General features: G+C 45.1%; 1 protein-coding gene across 4 annotated transcripts in view; it reads right to left on the bottom strand.

Moving 5' to 3' along the window:
• Positions 1-20,828, bottom strand: part of DISC1 (DISC1 scaffold protein) — a 357,679-nt gene that overhangs the window by 291,649 nt on the left and 45,202 nt on the right. For all 4 annotated transcript variants that reach the window (XR_012638870.1, XM_074948838.1, XM_074948839.1 and 1 more), the window contains exons 2-3: positions 5,382-6,424; positions 3,909-3,978 (exon numbers count right to left, since the gene is read on the bottom strand). Coding sequence is in view for 3 of the 4 variants with exons in the window: in XM_074948838.1 (XP_074804939.1) it covers positions 3,909-3,978; positions 5,382-6,424 (1,113 nt within the window). In the remaining variant the exon portion in view is untranslated. The remainder of the gene's footprint in view (positions 1-3,908; positions 3,979-5,381; positions 6,425-20,828) is intronic.

Below are 20,828 nucleotides of genomic sequence, written 5' to 3'. Positions count from 1 at the left end.
AGAGCGGAAGATCAGCTATAATTAAGGTTCAGACCAGCTTTCTGTTTAAAGCTCAACTCTTCTAAGTGCTTTAAAACCTATGTGGTTATTCACTGCCTTGAAATTTGGCGTGCCTCATGGAAGTGCCGTGGTCTGTTAGTGATACACATTTGGGGCCATTTGACCAAGAGGTTTTTGAGATACAGCACTGGAAAAAAAAAAGTTGTTTTTTTTTAAATTGACAGATTCCAGCAACCTCTTTTTGCTCACACATAGAGATCAAACCAGGGTTCAGATCATCACACCAGGGAGTCCAACGCTCAGGCGTTACTCCAACAGCGTGCATGGCCCTTTGGGGAAAACCAAATTAATATGTTATTTCAAAAAGTTTGCTTCTCCGGTTAGGCACATAACAGATTACATTGAGCATGTACGGACTGAGAAGTTAACAGGACTGTTAGCCTTCAAAGTTTCACACCAGCTGGATAGTTGAAAGAGATAAGCAGTATTCCTTGGAACCTTACCCAGTCAGTGTCAGTCTGAGTCCCACTTTGGGCAGAATGCTGGAAAAATGTTGGAAAAGGCTGGATGCCATATTGCTAAAATCTGTTTCTGTCAGAGGTTGGGGTTTTGTTTGGTTGGGTGGGGGGAATTAAATCAAAGTATTTTTGTAAAAAAAATTAGACTTTAATGCTTGCTGGCAGAGGAAGAGTGAAGGGCAAGAGCGGGAAAAGGGGGCTGGGGCCTCATCAAGGGGAGCAGGATAAATGGGGATTGATGGTAGGGGAAGGACACGGGGAAGCTGACATGGGGGTGAGTGGCAGGGACTGGGCCTTTCTCCCTACTCCCCATGAGAGCTGGAATCTGGGTGGGAGGACTTGCCTTTCCAAGGGTGTCTGAGCCCCACTCTCTGTCCCCATATGTGCACCAGGATCTGCCCTAACACGTGCAGCCCTCCATTAAGTTGCTGCTTATGATACATGTGTGTAGCAGCATAGGGCAGGAGACAGGGCTACGTGTTGCAGGGAATGGTATGGCAGTGTGGTGAGGAAGGCACGACAGACACCAATCTTCTCTCACATGCGTAAAGCTAGTGGAACAACTTTGTAATTAAAATGTCATGGTTTTGGGACACAGATGATGGATGAGATTTCTCTCACCAGCCCCGTTAGCAACTACAGATTGGAAACAGTTCAAAGCATGATCATTATCCCCGTTCTACAATAACAAAATGTACAGGAGGGGGAGGAGCACTGAGGAATCACATAGCAACCATGTGTCTAGTGCAAAGACCACTGGACTGGGACTGTTCCTCTGGCCTGCCTAGCGACCCTGGGCAAGTCACTTTATCTCTGTGTGTCTTGGTTTCCCATCTGTAAAATGGGGATAATAATGTAAAGTTCTTTGAGATCTAGTGATGAAAAGCACTATACAAAAGCTAGGTCTTTTGATTATAAACTAGATACAGCAGTGCATCAACTGCAATTCTAGGTGACAACTACAACTGCCTTAACGACCTCTAACTTTGACCAACAAGCATGTCTCTTTTGGTTTAAAAAACCAGGAAATTAAATGGCAAAACACATAATTAATGCAGAGTTAAGGGTGAAAGCCCGCGCCCTTTCAGAACATCAAGTTCAGCCAAACTCAAACTTCTGAAATCCAGACAATACAGAGTTAAGATAAACATGCCCGCAACCTTAACTCTGCCCTCTTTGAGCAATACCCCACTGTCATAACCATACAGCTAAGAGTAGCCTAGAATTCCTCCTTACCTGTAAGGGGTTAAGAAGCTCAAATAACCTGGTTGGCACCTGACCAAAAGGACCAATGGGGAAAGAAGATACTTTCAAATCTTGACGGGGGGGGGGGGGGGGAGGGCTTTGTGGTGTGTTCTCTGGGGAAAGCAGGGAAGCATCGGGTCAAAAAAAACTCCTCCTCCTATAAACCATCCTGTACAAGTCTCTGATATTACAAAAAAAGAGTATGTAAATAAGGCAAGGCGCGTTAGATTACCTTTTGTTTTCAACTTGTGAATTTTCCCTTTGCTAGAGGGAGGTTTATCCTGGTTTTTTTTTTGTAACTTTAAAGTTTTGCCTAGAGGGGAATCCTCTGTGTTTTGAATCTGATTACCCTGTAAAGTATTTACCATCCTCATTTTACAGATGTGATTCTTTTTTACCTTTTCTTTAAATAAAATTCTTCTTTTAAGAACCTGACTGATCTTTCCATTGTTCCAAGACCCAGGAGTTTGGGTCTTTGATCATTTTGTAACCAACTGGTTAGGATATTATTCTCAAGCCTCCCCAGGAAAGGGGGTGTAAGGGCTTGGGGGGGATTGCTGGGGGAAGAGGAACTCCAAGTGGTCCTTTTCCCTGGTTCTCTGTTAAATCACTTGGTGGTGGCAGCGTTACTTAAACCCAAGGTACAAGGGAGAATTTGTGCCTGTGGAGTTTTTAACCTAAGCTGGTAGAAATAAACTTGGGGGTCTTTCATGCAGGTCCCCACGTCTGTACCCTAAAGTTCAGAGTGGGGAGGGAACCCTGACACCCACAATGCCCATAACATGCACTCTCCTACTCTGCCTTTTCACAGTAATGGACAGGCATTACCTAAACGTCCCCTACACTCAAACACTGAGCCTACTCCCCCAAGAGAATACAATACCTGTAAAATTTAACAACCAGTTCATACCCTTTTACAGCCCCTTCACACCTGCACACAGGATATCAACTTAACCTATACTTTGCCCTTTCTAGCATTAAATCCACAGACCGTTCTCATATCCCAACTCCCTACTGACAATACCCATGGCATGAAGACCCCAGTGCCCTGCTAATGACTCAACCTACACAATTCTGTACTGAAACTATGCATACTGGAGGCTCAAGGTACACAAGCACCTCTTGCCTTTGATAGCACACATAGGCGGACTCAGACCTCCTCATATCACAAACACAGCTCTAGCATGCCTATCAAACTAATCCCCAGATCTCCTCATATCACAATCACAGCTCTTCCAACTTATTCCTCCACCATTCAATGCAGCTATGCCTTACACAGTGAATGCAGCGGGAGTGATGCAGGTAATTCCCAGTGGCTATTGGCAGCTTCATAGGGGCAGAGTTAAGGTTGCTTGAGCATTTATTTTAACTCTGTATTTCCTGATTTTCAAAATGTTGAACTCTATGTTCTGGAAGGGCATGAGCTATCACTGGGCAACCTGTGTTAAAGTTTTTTTTCATTTAATTACACATGTACACATACTCACATGTATATACAACACATTACACAATATTTATAAAGCACTTAAGTTGACAAGCATTTCTTAAATATAGAGTATTCACCAGCAGCCGTGTCTTCTCATCGAGAATAACCACGCATACTGCAATCTTACATTGTTTTACTTGAGATCCTTTGATTCAATTTGGTGAATATTCAGCTTGTCCCTCAAGTTGGCACAGTTAACATTTATAAGAGCTGTTATTGCAACTTGTGTTCTAAAGTTGCTGACCACACTTCTTCTATTTATGGTCTCCGCTGCACTGTGGCGACTAATTGTGGTGAAGAAAAAATTATGCTTCATCAGCAATCAGTACCCTCCTTGCTCCATTTAAGTCTTTCACTCATTTTTGTATTTTTAAGTCATGCTGTTTAAAGGTATGTGATCCAGATGGTGGATACTTGCCTTGCGAGGTGCCTCAACATAATAAACTGTTGCATTGCTTCTTCTGCTACCTGCTGCTGACCTACTTCTTTCTTTAATTTCTATACTTCATTGTACTGCATAATAAATAATACAACCACATGCTCACTGAACTTTTGTCACCATTACCCAACCACAGTAGTTTAGCAATTGTAAAACAAAATTAAAAAGGGAAAGAAAACAGACTGAAACTGGTATGAAAAGAATAATGAAAAAGTCTCACCTTTATCATAGTCATCTTCCTCTATTGCTTTTTCTTGAAGCCTCTGAAGCCTTAACATTAAGGATTTTATCTGTATCAATACAAAAACGTAAGTTTAACTACAACAATGGGTACTCGTGAGTGGGTTTTGGTGCTTCCCCGCCACCCACACAACAGAGGTTTCCTCGGGTCTAATTTTTTAGCCCAACCTGGACCCAAACTAGACCAAAGCCCATCTGACCCAATGAAGGTTGAGTTGTTTTCTAAATTGACATTGACTCTTTCCCCTGAACCTGAGCCAATGCTGCCACTGCCTCCTTCCTGTGAGGTCTATGTGGCAGCATCCGTTTTTCCCATTCCTGATGGCCACCACCCCTTGTGTGGTCTGCAGAGAGGTGCTGCAACTCCTTTGCTCACCCACTCCACAGTACACACAGCGCAGCAACGTGGCGACAGCCAGCAGGAGCAGGACACGCAACCGCTGAAGCACCATCCCTACTGGCAGAAGGAGAGCTGACCTGACCCCAAAAGGTTTGAGTTGTTTTCCGACCCAACCCTGACAGTTTTGATTAAGCTTAATATAATTTTACGTTTACAGGCACTTATCCTAAATTAATAGAGCCACACTGTTGTTCCACACCTGAAACCAAAGTAATTGTTCCCAGTGAGCACATACAAAAGGTGCAAAAGCAGAATTATTGTGAATCTGATTTCTGGCCATCTTCAGTCCCACATGTAATCCACGGTACAAAATTAATCTAGCAGGAAGTTGTGAGACTAAGTCAGGAGACGTATGTATTCAAGTGAAAAGAAAAGGAGTACTTGTGGCACCTTAGAGACTAACCAATTTATTTGAGCATAAGCTTTCGTGAGCTACAGCTCACTTCATTGGATGTTCACTTCATCACTAACACGGCTGTTACTCTGAAACCCGTCAGTATTCAAGTGAGTTGATCATACCCCTTGACTTGTAAGCCTTGTTCCAAAATGCCCCTCAGGGTGCTACATAGGGAAGACCTGCAGAGCAATGTTCATGTGGATCTAGTTTCTTCAAAACTGGGACCAACAATAACCCCCATGTGGGCCTCTGGTTTCAAATGCACAACCCATGCCAGAATTTGGCCCCTCACACACATATACCAGTCACTTCATCCATCAACAAAATACAGCCACTTCTGGGAGGAAGTGGGAGCTGTTTAATACAGAAACCAAAACTGCTTATTAGGAAAGGAAATGAAGATTACTGTATTCTGCTGAAATTACAATTTTAACCATTACAAGAAAGATTAACATTGGTTATTTTAAGGAAATTGAGAAATGGAAACAGAGTAGTGGTTCTCTCTCATTTCTAACTATGCACTACGCTGCTGTAAATCCATATAAAGAAATGCCACAAAAGCCAGACATTTCCTGTCTTCTGCAACAGCCCAGTAATTGATTTGTCTAAAAATCCACAGCACCAAATGAACATGAACAAACAGTGTGATTACCCACCTTTAATGTACTACGGTTGTCAACCAAGCAGTCCAATAGCACCGGTTCATATTTCCTCATCAGGGTGTCCCAGTTGTGATCACTAACAGTAAAGCTACTTTCATAGCCTGAGGTAACAGAAGAACCAGCAGATGCTGCATCTGAGGAATCTGTGGAACATGAAAATGCTGCATCTGTATCCGAAAGAGATACCATCTCACAATCCTGCAATTTATCATCCACTAAAGTCCCTCTTGCACACTGATAACCCTCACCATGTTTACAAATACAAGATGAAGCCCCTATGTCTTTATGTGAACTTCTTAGTCTCTCCCCTGGTTCATGTAAATTAACATTTTCTATTTGTCCTGTTGCATTTGTTTGCAGTGTGTGTTCCATTGCCCTGCCATCTGACTGGCCTTCAGTGTCACTTTTTTCAAAACGTGAGTTCAGTGAGAGCTGTATGAAGCTGAAATTTGAATTAAAGCTATCCCAAGTACTGGACGAGTAAGAAGTGACTTCTTTGTTGTTATATTCACAGTTATTGTTCACTTCCTTCTGATCCAAAGTGTACATTTTCTGTGGTTCCTTTACTCTAGCACCATGGATTGTCTCCCACGTAGTTGCTAGTAGATTAGTCTGCCATGTATTTGAACTGCACACAGGTAAGCAGTCTCTTTTACACGTGGCAGCTGCAGGACAAACCGGCAGAATTACATTTTCTGACGGCTGAATCCTGAGATCTGACAGATTTCTGAGGCTTCCTGTCGTATTTCCAGCAGTGATCGATGTTGTTACCACATTGGTGGTAACTATGGTACTGTTTACAGATGAATTACAATATAAGGATTCAAAGTCATTTTTGCATACTCTGTGCAGAGAGCAGTTCTTGAAGTCTTCACAATGCTTTCTGCCATGTTCATGCCCCTTTGGGTTGAATGGCTCACAGTCAGCAGGAGGATGAAATTCTATCTGTTGCGGAGCTTCTGGTCTCATGTATCCTGGTCTCTTTGCCAGCTTCTTTTTATGAAAAGAGACAGGAGGCAGTGAATGACCCTGACCACCTGAAAAAATAAAGAAAATGTCTTTAAAGGTTTGTGTGATTTTTCTAGGCTTAAAATATTGTAGCATCTGAAACTAATTACCTCAGAACATTCAGACAGAACACTGATTTCTTTTAAAACACACAGAAATTGACAATACTGTAGAACGGGTATCTAAAGGGGGAAAGAGTGTTCGGTTATCATTCTGTTGGCCTGGCATCAGCTCTCTGATCTGGGATGATTTGCACACATATATGTATGAACAGGCAACTGTGTGCTCAAAATAAACATTTGCAGGTCTTGTATAGCAGAGCTCACATTTACAAAAGAACATAAATCTGAATATGTAAACTAAATACTTGCACAGCAATTTTGCATTTTACATGCACCTTTTGCTCCCACTCAGCTACTTAAGTTCACATGAATATTTTACCAATATAATTTGGGCATCTATTTTTTTTAATTTTCTCCCTAAAAATTCAAGCAGATATTATTGTGACGTTGCACTCCATAATGTTTTATGGAAATATGCTTATGAGTGTGACAATGATGTAACAAAGGTTATAACCTACTGGATATATGCCTCATATTTCTATGCATATATTATTCTTGTATCTGAAGCTAGAAATATGAAGTATAACTCTGAGGTCCTATTGTAAAGGATTGGGCCCAGTCTAGGAAGGAGTCTAGTCTGTGAAAGAAGCTTATTGGAACATCTCGGAGGGAGAGATTTTACCTGTAAACAATTTCCTAATGTATTAGGCTGACTTGCGTGTTTTTGCTTTATTTTGCTTGGTGACTTACTTTGTTCTGTCTGTTATTACTTGAAACCACTTAAATCCTACTTTTTATATTTAATAAAATCAGTTTTGTTTATTGATTAACCCAGAGTAAGTGATTAATACTTGGGGGAGCAAACAGCTGTGCATATCTCTCTATCAGTGTTATAGACGGTGAACAATTTATGAGTTTACCCTGTATACATAGGTGCTGACTCCGTGGGTGCTCCGGGGCTGGAGCACCCACAGGGAAAAATCAGTGGGTGCTCTGCACCCACCGGCAGCCAAGCTCCCCGCGCCGCTCCCCCCGCCTCCGCCTCCTCCCCTGAGCGTGCCACATCCCCACTCCTTCCCCCTCCATCCCACAGCTTGTCGCTGCCAAACAGCTGTAGAAAGCTCTGGGAGGGAGAGGGGAGGAGCAGGAACATGGCACGCTCAGGGAGGAGGCGGGGAAGATGCACAGCCAGGGCGGAGATTTGGGGAAGGAGTCGAATAGGGGCAGGAAGGGGGCAGAGTTGGGGCAGGAACTTTGGGGAAGGGGTTGGAATGGGGGCAGAAGCAGGCGGGGCACGGGTGGGCATGGGGCGGGGCCGGGGGCAGAGGGGTGTCGAGCACCCACTGGAGCCATTAGAAATTGGTGCCTATGCCTGTATAAGCTTTATACAGAGTAAAACAGATTTATTTGGGGTTTGGATCCCATTGGTAACTGGGTGTCTGGATGCTGGGGATAGGTGACCAGCTGAGAAGTTTTTGGTTAGTCTGCAGCTTTGGGGGGGTGGACCAGACCTGGGTCTGTGTTGCAGCAGGCGAGCATGTCTGGCTCAACAAGGCAGGGTTCTGGAGTCCCAAGCTGGCAGGGAAAATGGGCTCAGAGGTCATTCCAGCAAGTCAGATGACAGTCCCTGGGTATCTGGGTGGTGAATCTTGCCCACATGGTCAGGGTTCAGCTGATCGCCATATTTGGGGTTGGGAAGGAATTTTCCTCCAGGGCAGATTGGAAGAGGCCCTGGGGGGGGTTTGCCTTCCTCTGTAGCATGGGGCACAGGTCACTTGCTGGAGGATTCTCTGCACCTTGAAGTCTTTAAACCATGATTTGAGGACTTCAATAGCTCAGACATAGGTGAGAGCTTTATCGCAGGAGTGGGTGGGTCAGATTCTGTGGCCTGCATTGTGCAGGACCTCAGACTAGATGATCATACCGGTCCCTTCTGACCTGAATATCTACGAGTCTATGAGTCCCAAGGGGGTCTCTGTGACCGGACCCGTCATAATTATTACACTGTGGCATGTGTAAATGTTATGCTAAAGTTAAAAAATCCTAAAGTCTAACTTTACTTATAGTTAAAAATGTGGACAGTGCTGTATCCACCAAAAATATCAAATCAAGTACTTTTCATAATGATCATCAAGTAACAAAGGCTAATTTTGAGAGACAGATGGTCCTCCACACAGTGCTCACTGCCATATTGTGTCATTAAGATTATTACTGCAATCTATCATTAAGAAGAGGTCCCCACAATTCAATGGCACACTGAGAGTTGAGTTCTGAACCATCTGACACAGACACACACACAAATCAAAAAGGGAAAAACAAAATAATTCTGTTCTCAAATCAGTAGTTTATGCAAGGAAATGATGCAAATATAAAATGGTCTTATACTAATAATGAATGAAGTATAGAATCTACCTAATAATTTTGCTTCATTTTTCTTTGTATGCTTAACCTATAAATAGCTTTTCATTTTTAAAATATCAGGTGCAAAGTAGAAAAGAATTTACCATTTGGAGTCTACGTTTTTTTTTTTTTTTAGATTTTGTGTGTATTCAGTGCTTGTTAGAGGTGCAGACGGACTGTGCAAAAATCAGATATAGAACAAGCAGTGACAATGAAAGCTTCCCATCCACTATTTCATAAAGTGCTACAACTATGGACTGGAATAGCCTCTCTTCAAGAATACCTTTTCAGAATGCTCTGTTTGTTGCTTGGGTTATGGTCTTAGGCGTAGCACAGCATTGACCTATGTTCTTGGGCAAAAATACACCGATTGACTGATTCAGACTGACACCTGATATTCTCAGATCGCAAGAGCCAGTAGAATAAGATGAGCTTTGTCTCTGATCTCCCTTAAGATGCTGGATATTTCAGATAAAGGATCTTTTGGACAGTTTAACAATAAAAGTTAGAGAGACCATCCACATCTTAATACAGAGTGTGACATTCTATACCTTGGGGGAGTGTCCTGGTACCCCCATATTCCTCAGTTTTATATAATCGTGATCTTACATATCAAGCATCCCTAGTAAGGTATCGGGGAAAGGTTATGATCTGCTGAAAGTCATTTCTCTGTCCATATATGTATACCATTAATGCATATGAAGTTATGAGAATTGCGTTGTATGGTTGTCACTAAAGGCTTGGCCACACTTGCGAGTTAGAGCGCATTAAAGGAGCCCCGGGCGCACTAGCTCACTACCCATCCACACTGGCAAGGCACATAGAGCGCTCTGACTCCACGGCTAGAACGCTCCTGGTACTCCACCTCGGTGAGTGGAATAACGTTTGGTGCGCCCCCGCTGGAGCACCTCAGCGCCAGTGTAGACGCCCTGGTCTGTTAGTGCACTCTGATCGGCCTCCAGAAGTGTCCAACAACCCCTGTTCTAGCCACTCTGGTCACCACTTTGACCAGAATGCCTGCAGAATGCCTACCACAAAGCCCGTGAGGCAAACAGCCGCTTCAGTGCTGCCCCCGCAACCTGCCATTTCTACAAAGAGCTGGACGTGCTACTTGGGGACAACCCCACCTCCATTCTGAAGACCACCATGGACACTTCAGAGTCCAGTGCAACCAGGCAGGAGGAGGCGGAGGAGCAGCAACAAAGCTGGGGCAAGGGTGCTGAGGCAGAGGAAGACACCCCGGCATCCCTAGATGCATGCAGCCAGGAGCTGCTCTCAAGCCAGGAGGAAGGTAGCCAGTAGCAGCGGCCGGTGCTTGGGGAAGGAGGAGGTTCCTGGTAAGCGGCTTTTATTTTGGGAAGGAAGTTATTCAGTGCGGGCTCCTGGGGCGAGGAGAGTTAGGGTTGCATGCATGCCTAGATGTGGAATAGGGCATTGATATGCTCTTTCACATCACGGTAATCAGCCTCAGTGATCTCTTCAAAGGTCTCATCTAGAACTTGGGCAATGCGCTTGGGCAGGTTTCTTGGGAGAACCACTGTGGTCCTTGTCCCAGTCAGGCTAATATGTCCATGCCACTGTGCCGTGAGGGGCGGGGAGACCATTGCTGCACACGGGCAAGCTGCATATGGGCCAGGACAGAAGCTGCATCACAGTAGAAGACCCTCCCTTGCTTCCCAGGTTACCCTCCTCAGCGAGATATCTTCCAGGACGAACTCCTGTGGAAAATGTGGGGACAGTGTTCAGTATAGGGCCCCCTGCTGCTGTTGGCTCTCCCCAAGGCACAGAAACCAAGAGGACAGTACAGTCATGAAAGAATCAGTCCCCCTTGACCCTGTGCTTACTCACCATTTTGGGGTTCCCGCGGGTTATGTGCATTTGCTTTGGGATGAGCAAATTATGCTATTGTGTAGACTGTGCTTGCCCTTAAGTATGGGGGAATCATTGCTCTGTCTGGTGTGAATAATGCTGCCTCTGTTAAGTGTTGCATTTTCCCTTTACAGATGCAACCTTGAGATCTCAGCCGTCCGTGTTATCACCGGCCGAAAGACTCCAAAGAATCAGAAAGAGGCCACATAGAAGCAAGGAAGACATGTTGCATGAAGTAATGCAGCATTCAAGTAATGAAAATCAAAAAGTGCAGGAGTGGCTGGACAGTGAAAGCAGGATCCACCAGCAGAATGAGGAACCAGCACAAAAGCGCAGTGCTCCGACAGCAAAGCACGGACCAGGTGATAAGCATAATGAAGCGCCAAGCAGACTCTATCCAGGTGCTCGTAGCCATTCAGGTGGAGCACTACAGCCCTCAGCAGCCCTTGTCCCAAAACTCTTTCCCTTGTGCCCCCATGTCACCTCCAACCCACTTTTCCCAACATCCGGGTTCTTACAGTCACCAGCTGCCTCCAACACCTGTAGCTTCACCACCCAGCCCTGAAAACTATGACCCTTACCCACTGCACTCAACCCCCATCACTATGCAGTATAGCCATCCTGAAGTGCAGCACTCATTGCACACCACTCCAGACAGGAAGGCTGAGTATGATAACAGGACATACGCAAATCTGTGATTGTGCCATTCCCCACCCCACCCTCCTGCCCTTTCTGTTTCGCAAGTAGTTCTTTCTTTTCAATAAATGAATTTTCTTTTCAATAAATGGATTTTTGGCTTTGAAAACATTCTTTATTATTTATTACATAAAGTAAAAGATACCTTAGCCCAGGAAAGAAACAGGCACTGCAAGTCAGCGTAGCAAAACACAGATTCCTACTAACATTGGAACCACTGCACTTCACTCCCATGCAGGGCACCGGGCATTACTGGTGGCTTTCAGCCTCAAATTACTCCCTCAAGACATCCCTAATCCTTGCAGCCCCTCGCTGGGCCCCTCTAATAGCCCTGTTCTCTGGCTGTTCAAATTCAGCCTCCAGGTGTTGAACCTCCGAGTTCCATGCCTGAGTGAATCGTTCACCCTTCCCTTCACAAATGTTATGGAGGATACAGCACGTGGATATAACTGTGAGGATGCTGTCATTGGCCTGCTCCAGCTGCCCATACAGAGAGCACCAGCAGCCCTTTAAACAGCCAAAAGCACACTCCATAGTCATTCTGCACCAGCTCACCCTGTTGTTGAACCGCTCCTTGCTCCTGTCAAGGCTCCCTGTGTAGGGTTTCATGAGCCATAGCATTAAAGGGTAAGTGGGGTCTCCAAGGATCACAATGGGCATTTCGACTTCCCCTACGGGGATTTTCTGGTCTGGGGGAAAAGTCCTGGCTTGCAGCTTCCTGAACAGGCCAGTGTTCCAAAAGATGCATGCATCATGCAGCTTTCCAGGCCAGCCTGCGTTAATATCAATGAAATGCCCACGGTGATCCACAAGCACCTGGAGAACGACAGAGCAATACCCCTTCCGATTAACGTTCTCAGAGGCTAGGTGGGCTGGTGCCAAAATTGGAATATGTGTGCCATCTATTGCCACTCTGCAGTTAGGGAAACCCATCTGTGCAAAGCCATCCACAATGTCATGCACGTTACCCAGAGTCACGGTTCTTCTGAGCAGGATGCAATTAATGGCCCTGCAAACTTGCATCAACACAATCCCAACAGTCGACTTCCCCACTCCAAACTGGTTAGCGACCGATCGGTAGCTGTCTGGAGTTGCCAGGTTCCAGATTGCAATAGCCACCTGCTTCTCCACCATCCAGGCAGCTCTCAATCTCGTATCCTTGCGCCGCAGGGTGGGGGCGAGCTCCTCACACAGTCCCATGAAAGTGGCTTTTCTCATCCAAAAGTTCTGCAGCCACTGCTCATCATCCCAGACTTGCATGACGATGTGATCCCACCACTCAGTGCTTGTTTCCCGAGCCCAAAAGCAGCATTCCAAAGTGGTGAGCATGTCCGTGAATGCCACAAGCAAACTCGTGTCATATGCGCTATTGGAGTCAATATCGTCAATGGAGCCCTCACTCTCACTTTGGATCATAAGGAATAACTCGACTGCCAAATGTGACGTGCTGGCGAGACTCGTCAGCATACTCCTCAGCAGTTCGGGCTCCATTCCCGCAAACCGAAAGGGAAGACAGAGCGCACAGTACAAAAAACGCTGAAAGATGACGCCAAATGTGGATGGAAGCACAGGGATTGCTGGGATGCATCACAGGGCGTTGGGACAGGACCCAGAATGCCCCGCACTCCCTGCCCCCTTCCCACAAGCCACAGCACCGGAATGGGAAGAGGTGCTCTGTGGGATAGCTGCCCATAATGCACCGCTCCCAATGCCGCTGCAAGTGCTGGAATGTGGCCACGCCAGTGCACTTGCATCTGTCAGTGTGGACAGACTGCAGCGCTTTCCCTACTGCGCTCTCCGAAGGCGGGTTTAACTCAAAGCGCTCTACATCTGCAAGTGTAGCCATGCCCTAAAACATGCTGTAAGTTGGGGAATCAGCCAGATATTAGCTCCCCAGAGGCAACAGCAAGGAAAGTAATCCACACCTGGGCGAGGTGTCAAACAACCCAACAACCACCACTGTCCAGCAAGGGAGCTACAATTCAATGACTCACCTGCATGAGGCAACACCAGGGGAATTGCTCAACCTTTCCTGGAGACTCAGCAATGCCCCCAGACATGCATGAACTTGTGCTCCCCAAGCACATGGGACTGAGGCTATAAAACAGAACACAGTGGCCACATGCTGGGCCTTTCTCCTTCACCCATCTATGCTGCAAGCAACAAGGACATTCTGAAGACTCCAAATGAGGAGACTGGCCCAGATTTCAAGGGTGAAATCTGTGTATTATGAACTGCAGTATCCAGTGGGATGAGAAAAACTGCTTAATCTAGATGTTGCCCAATCTAATAGGTTTGAGAGTTTAGACTGCGTGCTTATATTTTATTTTCTTTCGGTAACTAACTCTGACTTTTTGCCTATCACTTAATGTCACTTAGATTTTGTTTTACTGTTTATCTTTACCAGTGAGTTTGCATGAAGTGTGTGGCAAAATTGTTCAGGTTTGCAAAGGCCGGCGTACATCCACTTTCAATTGATGACGTGGTAAACCAATTAATAAATTTGTACTGCCCATCTTGAGCAGTGCAAGATGGTATATTCCTGAGGTACAATTCTGGGAGCTGGGGGGATTCGGCTGGTGCCTTTCTCTGTGTGATTCATGAGTGGCTCTGGGAGCATTTATGCAATCTAGCTGGGTGTGGGGCTCCACATGTGGTTGTGCTGAGTGAAAACACCTGGAGGGGCTTGCTGCTCACGAGCAAGGCATTGTGAGAGACAACCCAGGCTGGAGAGAGTTCGGGGGCACAGCAGTTCCACAGTCCCAGGCTGCACCCCAGGGATTCCGTCACACTGAGTATTGGCTATTTGGATCTAATCACAACCATGTACATTTCTGTAACCTAACTTTTATTGTAATAAATTTGCATACAAAACATACAGCAAACTTCACCAACCTCCAACTGAAATCTCACATACACTTTGCTAAAACACTAATAAAGTATATTAATTATAAATATATAAATATGATCAATAAAGCGTGAAAGGTATAATAGCTAAAGCTTTCTGGTAGACTTTTCCAAGAGCTTACTCTAGCTTCTAACTGGCCTTCCTGAAATAGTTTAGTTGAAGATTATGTTAATCATTCTGCACGCTATAAGGTAAGTATCTTACCATGGGATTGTGGTTCAACTTCCATATTTCAGCTCAGAATACTATAAATTAGATTAACTAATTCAATTTTAGTCATTTCTATATTTTCCTCTGCCCAGCAGAAAGAATCATAGACATTAGCAATGAAAAAGGCAACAGGTCATGCAGTGAATCACTTTGCCTATTTAGGAAATAGTGAGATGTTCTATTTGCTGTCATCTAGCAAAAAAATGATAACCTGGTGGAATCTTCTCTGGAAGTAAGAAGGCAAACTAGTAATGAAGAAAGGCTCTTTGGAATTTAGGAAAGGTTTTCTATTTTAAACATCTGATATGGAGATTAGTGGACAGTAAAAATCTGTCTCTAGCAAGATAATCCACAATCCAGGAAAAGGTCAATCATTTCTAAAACTAATTATTTCCTTTAGAAAAAGAGATGAGAAGCTCAAATGTTATATCTGGGCAAACTGTACTGAAAATCTGGAAGAAAATATTTTTCACAATAGTTTGTAACAGATTACGCCAAAGTCTGGGCACAGGCCTTCTCTACACAAAAAAGTTTCACTGGTTTAACTAAAACCAATTTAAAACTGATCTAATTAAACCAGTACAAACCCCAAATATAGACACTTAAATCTGTTAAATTTTTGACTTCAGCTAAACTAATATAAAGCAAGGTTTAAACGGAGTTAAGTGTGTCAACATTAAGGATTTGTATCAATTTAACTAGATCAAATTTCTAAATCTATTTTAGTTAAATGGTACAATTTTCTAATATAGACAAGACTTCAGTTGAAGAGGAAAATCAGCTATAAATACAGATCTGCAGATAAAGCTTACACTACAAGTTAATGAGTTAGGCCTGGTCTATATATCAAAGTTAGGTCAACGTACGCTGCCTTGCGTCAACCTCATTGTGCATGTGTCTAAACTTAAATGTGTCTTCCACTAATATAAGAACTCCAGTATAGCACCTCCCTACAGCCCATCCTCAACATTTCACATGATTGCATCCCTACTCCTACCACTCTACCCCAGGGGACATTAAGAACTACAGCAGCTTCACGTACCCTGACCTATGAGAGGCACGGTTGATGTACTTTTAGGTAAATGGACATGAATGTTCCTTCCCTTTCTTTAAGCTCTGTTCCATAAATTTGTTATGGTTTTAGTGTATTTGCTTTTAACTTGCACAGAATTTTTTAAGTGTTTATTACTCAATAAAACTCTAATGTTTGGAAAATAATTCATCTTTAATAGTTCCCAACATATGCTGCAGAATAACTGGCGATATTGAAAACACCCACTTACTGATGATTGCACATGGACAACTCAGAGGATCAGTGACAAACACAGTGTAACAATCATAAATGTACAGGAAGCACCACAAAATTAATAGGTGCATTATCAATGTTACACCTGTACACCAAGCTCTACACAATTCGTAACAGTCCCCAAAACTGCAGGGCCAGGTAGAGCACAGTAATCATAACCCATTACTGTGGCTCAGTGTTGAACTGCTCTTTCAAAGCCTGCCTGAACCATATAGCTCTGTGTTGAGCTCTTCTAATAGACCTTGTATCAGGCTGCTCAAACTCAGCAGACAGCTGCTCTACCTCTGCCCTCCACCCCGGTGGCAACTTTTCCCCCTTGCTTTGCAGGTATTATACAGTGCACAGCAGGGAGCTATAACAATTGAGATATTTTTCTCACTGAGATCCAGGCTAGTGAGTAAGCAACACCAAGGTCCCCTCAATCTACCAAAAGCACATTCAACTGTCATTCTGTACCCAGTGAGCCAGTAGTTGAATCTTTCCTTGGTGCTGTCCAGGTAGCCGGTGTACGGCTTCATGAACCAGGATAGGCTGGGTCCCTCAGGATCACTACTGGAATTTCAACATTGCCAATGGTAATCCGCTGGTCGGGAAAGAAAGTCCATGCTTGTAGCTTTCTAAACAGTCTTGTGTTCTTAAATATGTGAGTGTCAAGCACTTCCCTGACCAGCCAACAGAGATGTTAGTGAAGCGTCCCTAGTGATCCACCAGCACTTGCATAACCATTGATGTACTTTGTGTCAAGGTGGTTGGTGCCAAAATAAAGATATGCGTGCCATATATTGCTCCACTGCAATTTGGGAACCCCATTACTGAAAATCCATCCACTATGTGCTGCACATTGCCTAGAGTCACAGTCCTGCATAGCAGGAGACGATTAACCGCCCTGTTAGGTGACCAGACAGCAAATGTGAAAAATTGGGACAGGGGATGGGGGGGGGGGGTAACAGGAGTCTATATAAGACAGACCCAAAAATCGGGACTGTCCCTATAAAACTGGTATATCTGGTCACCCTAAGCCCTGTACACTTGCATGACAATGGCCCCCACAGTGGATTTTTCAAATGCCCACTGACCAGTAGCAATCCAGCATTGCAAGTTTCCACAGTGCAACCACCACTTGCTTCTCTACTGTTAGTGCAGCTCTCATTTTGGTGTCCCTGCACTGGAAAGCCAGGGCGACCTTGACACAGAGACCCAGGAATAAAGCCTTGTGCATCCTAAATTTCTGCAGTCACTGCTCGTAATCCCAAGCCTGCATTACGATGTGATACCACTAGTCAGTGCTCGTTTCTCAGGCCCAAATGGCACTCCATCATCTGCAATTGCTCCGTGAATGGCACCAACAATTTTGAATTGGTTCTCGCTACGTCCCACAGCAATCTATCCTCCAGGCAACTGTCATGTTCCCCCCTGCTCTTCTTGCAGCTTTGCAGATACCAGAGGATCGTGTGTCCCATGCTCGCAATGCTCATGACAATAGTGCACAGCTGTGCAGACTCCACACTTCTGTCTGAGATGGTGGACAGCAACAAGTCCTATGCGGGTTCATGGGATTTTCAAAATAGGCATGAAAATTATGGGACAGAGATGGAAAAAGCTGTATAATGGGCCTTTGACCCTGCCGTCCTGATCTCCCCTGTGCAGCTTGTTTCTGCCCCACCATGCATTGCCAAAACTTCCCAAAAGTTAGTGCCCTGGATGGTTGCAAGTTGCACACTATTATACCTCCCCATGGGGCACCACACTGTGCACTGAAACAAGCATTCCTGGTGAGTACGCGCAGTGCCGACACAAGGAGCCAAGTATGCACATGCACAAGTAATATACTAACCCAATTATAAACAGTTTTAGGACTGGATTTAAACATTCCCCTGGAATTAATATAATGCAAAGATTGTGCAATTGTTCTACTGTATAAGAATCAGAATGAGAAACTGAATAGACAAGTGAAGCTAACTAATCTATTTCCAGTATTCAAGCTGAATAAACTACAAAAAAATAAACAAAACTGTATGTTGTTAATTTAATCTATATGTTTGTTAGAGGTGCTTGTCACCACACAAACAGTGGATTCACTCTCTCACAATACTACTGTGAGGTAGGAAAATATCCCCATTTGACATATGGGGCACTGAGGCATAGAGAAATTGCTGCTCAGAGCTTTCCCCAAATGGCAGCAGAGCAAAATCTAATGGAGTCTTGTCAGTTTTTATTGCTGCTATACAGAACATTGTCAGCAACAGAGAAAACTGAGAAGAAAAAGAAATTTCACTCTGCTGCTTCTTGGGGGTGGGAGGGGAAAATCTATGAGCAGTTGCCTAGGTAGGACCATGAGTAGGGTCCTACCAAATTCACGGTCCATTTTGGTCAATTTCACGGTCATAGGATTTTAAAAATCATAAATTTCATTACTTCAGCTATTTAAATCTGAAATGTCATGGTGTAATTGTAGGGGTCCTGACCTAAAAAGGAGTTGTGGGGGCGGTTGCAAGGTTACTCTAGGGGTGGTTGCGATACTGCTACCCTTATTTCTGCGCTGCTGCTCGCAGCCGCGCTGCCTTCAGAGCCGAGCAGTTGGAGAGTGGTGGCTGCTGGCCAGGAGCCCAGCTCTGAAGGCAGAGCCGCCACCAGCAGCAGCGCAGAAGTAATGATGGCATGGTATGGGATTGCCACCCTTATGTCTGTGCTGCTGCCTTCAGAGCTGGGCGCCTGGCCAACAGCCGCCACTCTCTGGCTGCCCAGCTCTGAAGTCAGCGCAGAAGTAAGGGTGGCAATACCATGATCCCCCCTAAAATAACCTTGTGATCCCCCCCGCGCAACTCCCTTTTGGGTCATAACCCCCAATTTGAGAAACGCTGGTCTCCCCCATGACATCTGTATATGATAGAGTAAAAGCACACAGAAGACCAGATTTCTCTACACCCACCAGATTTCACGGTCCAGGATGAGTTTTTTATAGCCATGAATTTGGTAGGGCCCTAAACATGAGTAATTCACTAGGGTGGGAGCTCAAAAAGAGACTAACAAAGCAAATAGTGGGGAGACACTGTCACAGAAGCCAGGAGTCTCTGGGGAACAGAGAGGTGGAGTGTAAGAATCCACTGGACTAGAAACCAGGTGTGCAGACCCCTGGGACAGCTGATGTTTCCACATTGCCACCTGGAGGCCATGCAGAGACACCTTCAAGGAGCACTGTGGAGGTTAGACGCCACACACGGCACCGCCCAAAGGGTCCAGAGCGATCGTATCCTGTGGCCTTCTGATTGGTCCATGTTCATTATTTAATTGTGGATGGTGCCACAGGAAGTAAGAATGGGGAAGAGATGGCCAGCCCTCTGTGGAGATAGAGGTGGTTAGGGACTATTTAGAAAAGCTGGACGTGCACAAGTCCATGGGGCCGGACGAGTTACATCCGAGAGTGCTGAAGGAATTGGCGGCTGTGATTGCAGAGCCCTTGGCCATTATCTTTGAAAACTCGTGGCGAACGGGGGAAGTCCCGGATGATTGGAAAAAGGCTAATGTAGTGCCAATCTTTAAAAAAGGGAAGAAGGAGGATCCTGGGAACTACAGGCCAGTCAGCCTCACCTCAGTCCCTGGAAAAATCATGGAGCAGGTCCTCAAAGAATCAATCCTGAAGCACTTACATGAGAGGAAAGTGATCAGGAACAGTCAGCATGGATTCACCAAGGGAAGGTCATGCCTGACTAATCTAATCGCCTTTTATGATGAGATTACTGGTTCTGTGGATGAAGGGAAAGCAGTGGATGTATTGTTTCTTGACTTTAGCAAAGCTTTTGACACGGTCTCCCACAGTATTCTTGTCAGCAAGTTAAGGAAGTATGGGCTGGATGAATGCACTATAAGGTGGGTAGAAAGCTGGCTAGATTGTCGGGCTCAACGGGTAGTGATCAATGGCTCCATGTCTAGTTGGCAGCCGGTGTCAAGTGGAGTGCCCCAGGGGTCGGTCCTGGGGCCGGTTTTGTTCAATATCTTCATAAATGATCTGGAGGATGGTGTGGATTGCACTCTCAGCAAATTTGCAGATGATACTAAACTGGGAGGAGTGGTAGATACGCTGGAGGGGAGGGATAGGATACAGAAGGACCTAGACAAATTGGAGGATTGGGCCAAAAGAAATCTGATGAGGTTCAATAAGGATAAGTGCAGGGTCCTGCACTTAGGATGGAAGAATCCAATGCACCGCTACAGACTAGGGACCGAATGGCTAGGCAGCAGTTCTGCGGAAAAGGACCTAGGGGTGACAGTGGACGAGAAGCTGGATATGAGTCAACAGTGTGCCCTTGTTGCCAAGAAGGCCAATGGCATTTTGGGATGTATAAGTAGGGGCATAGCGAGCAGATCGAGGGACGTGATCGTTCCCCTCTATTCGACACTGGTGAGACCTCATCTGGAGTACTGTGTCCAGTTTTGGGCCCCACACTACAAGAAGGATGTGGATAAATTGGAGAGAGTCCAGCGAAGGGCAACAAAAATGATTAGGGGTCTAGAGCACATGACTTATGAAGAGAGGCTGAGGGAGCTGGGATTGTTTAGTCTGCAGAAGAGAAGAATGAGGGGGGATTTGATAGCTGCTTTCAACTACCTGAAAGGGGGTTCCAAAGAGGATGGCTCTAGACTGTTCTCAGTGGTAGCAGATGACAGAACGAGGAGTAATGGTCTCAAGTTGCAATGGGGGAGGTTTAGATTGGATATTAGGAAAAACTTTTTCACTAAGAGGGTGGTGAAACAATGGAATGTGTTACCTAGGGAGGTGGTAGAATCTCCTTCCTTAGAGGTTTTTAAGGTCAGGCTTGACAAAGCCCTGGCTGGGATGATTTAACTGGGAATTGGTCCTGCTTCAAGCAGGGGGTTGGACTAGATGACCTTCTGGGGTCCCTTCCAACCCTGATATTCTATGATTCTATGAAGTTGTCTGGGCAACCACACAAACTTCTGGCTGCGGTGACTCCAGATCTCAC

The sequence above is a fragment of the Natator depressus genome, chromosome 3, assembly GCF_965152275.1.
Source record: "Natator depressus isolate rNatDep1 chromosome 3, rNatDep2.hap1, whole genome shotgun sequence".
Lineage (NCBI taxonomy): Eukaryota > Metazoa > Chordata > Testudines > Cheloniidae > Natator > Natator depressus.
This window is presented reverse-complemented; position numbering and strand designations above follow the sequence as displayed.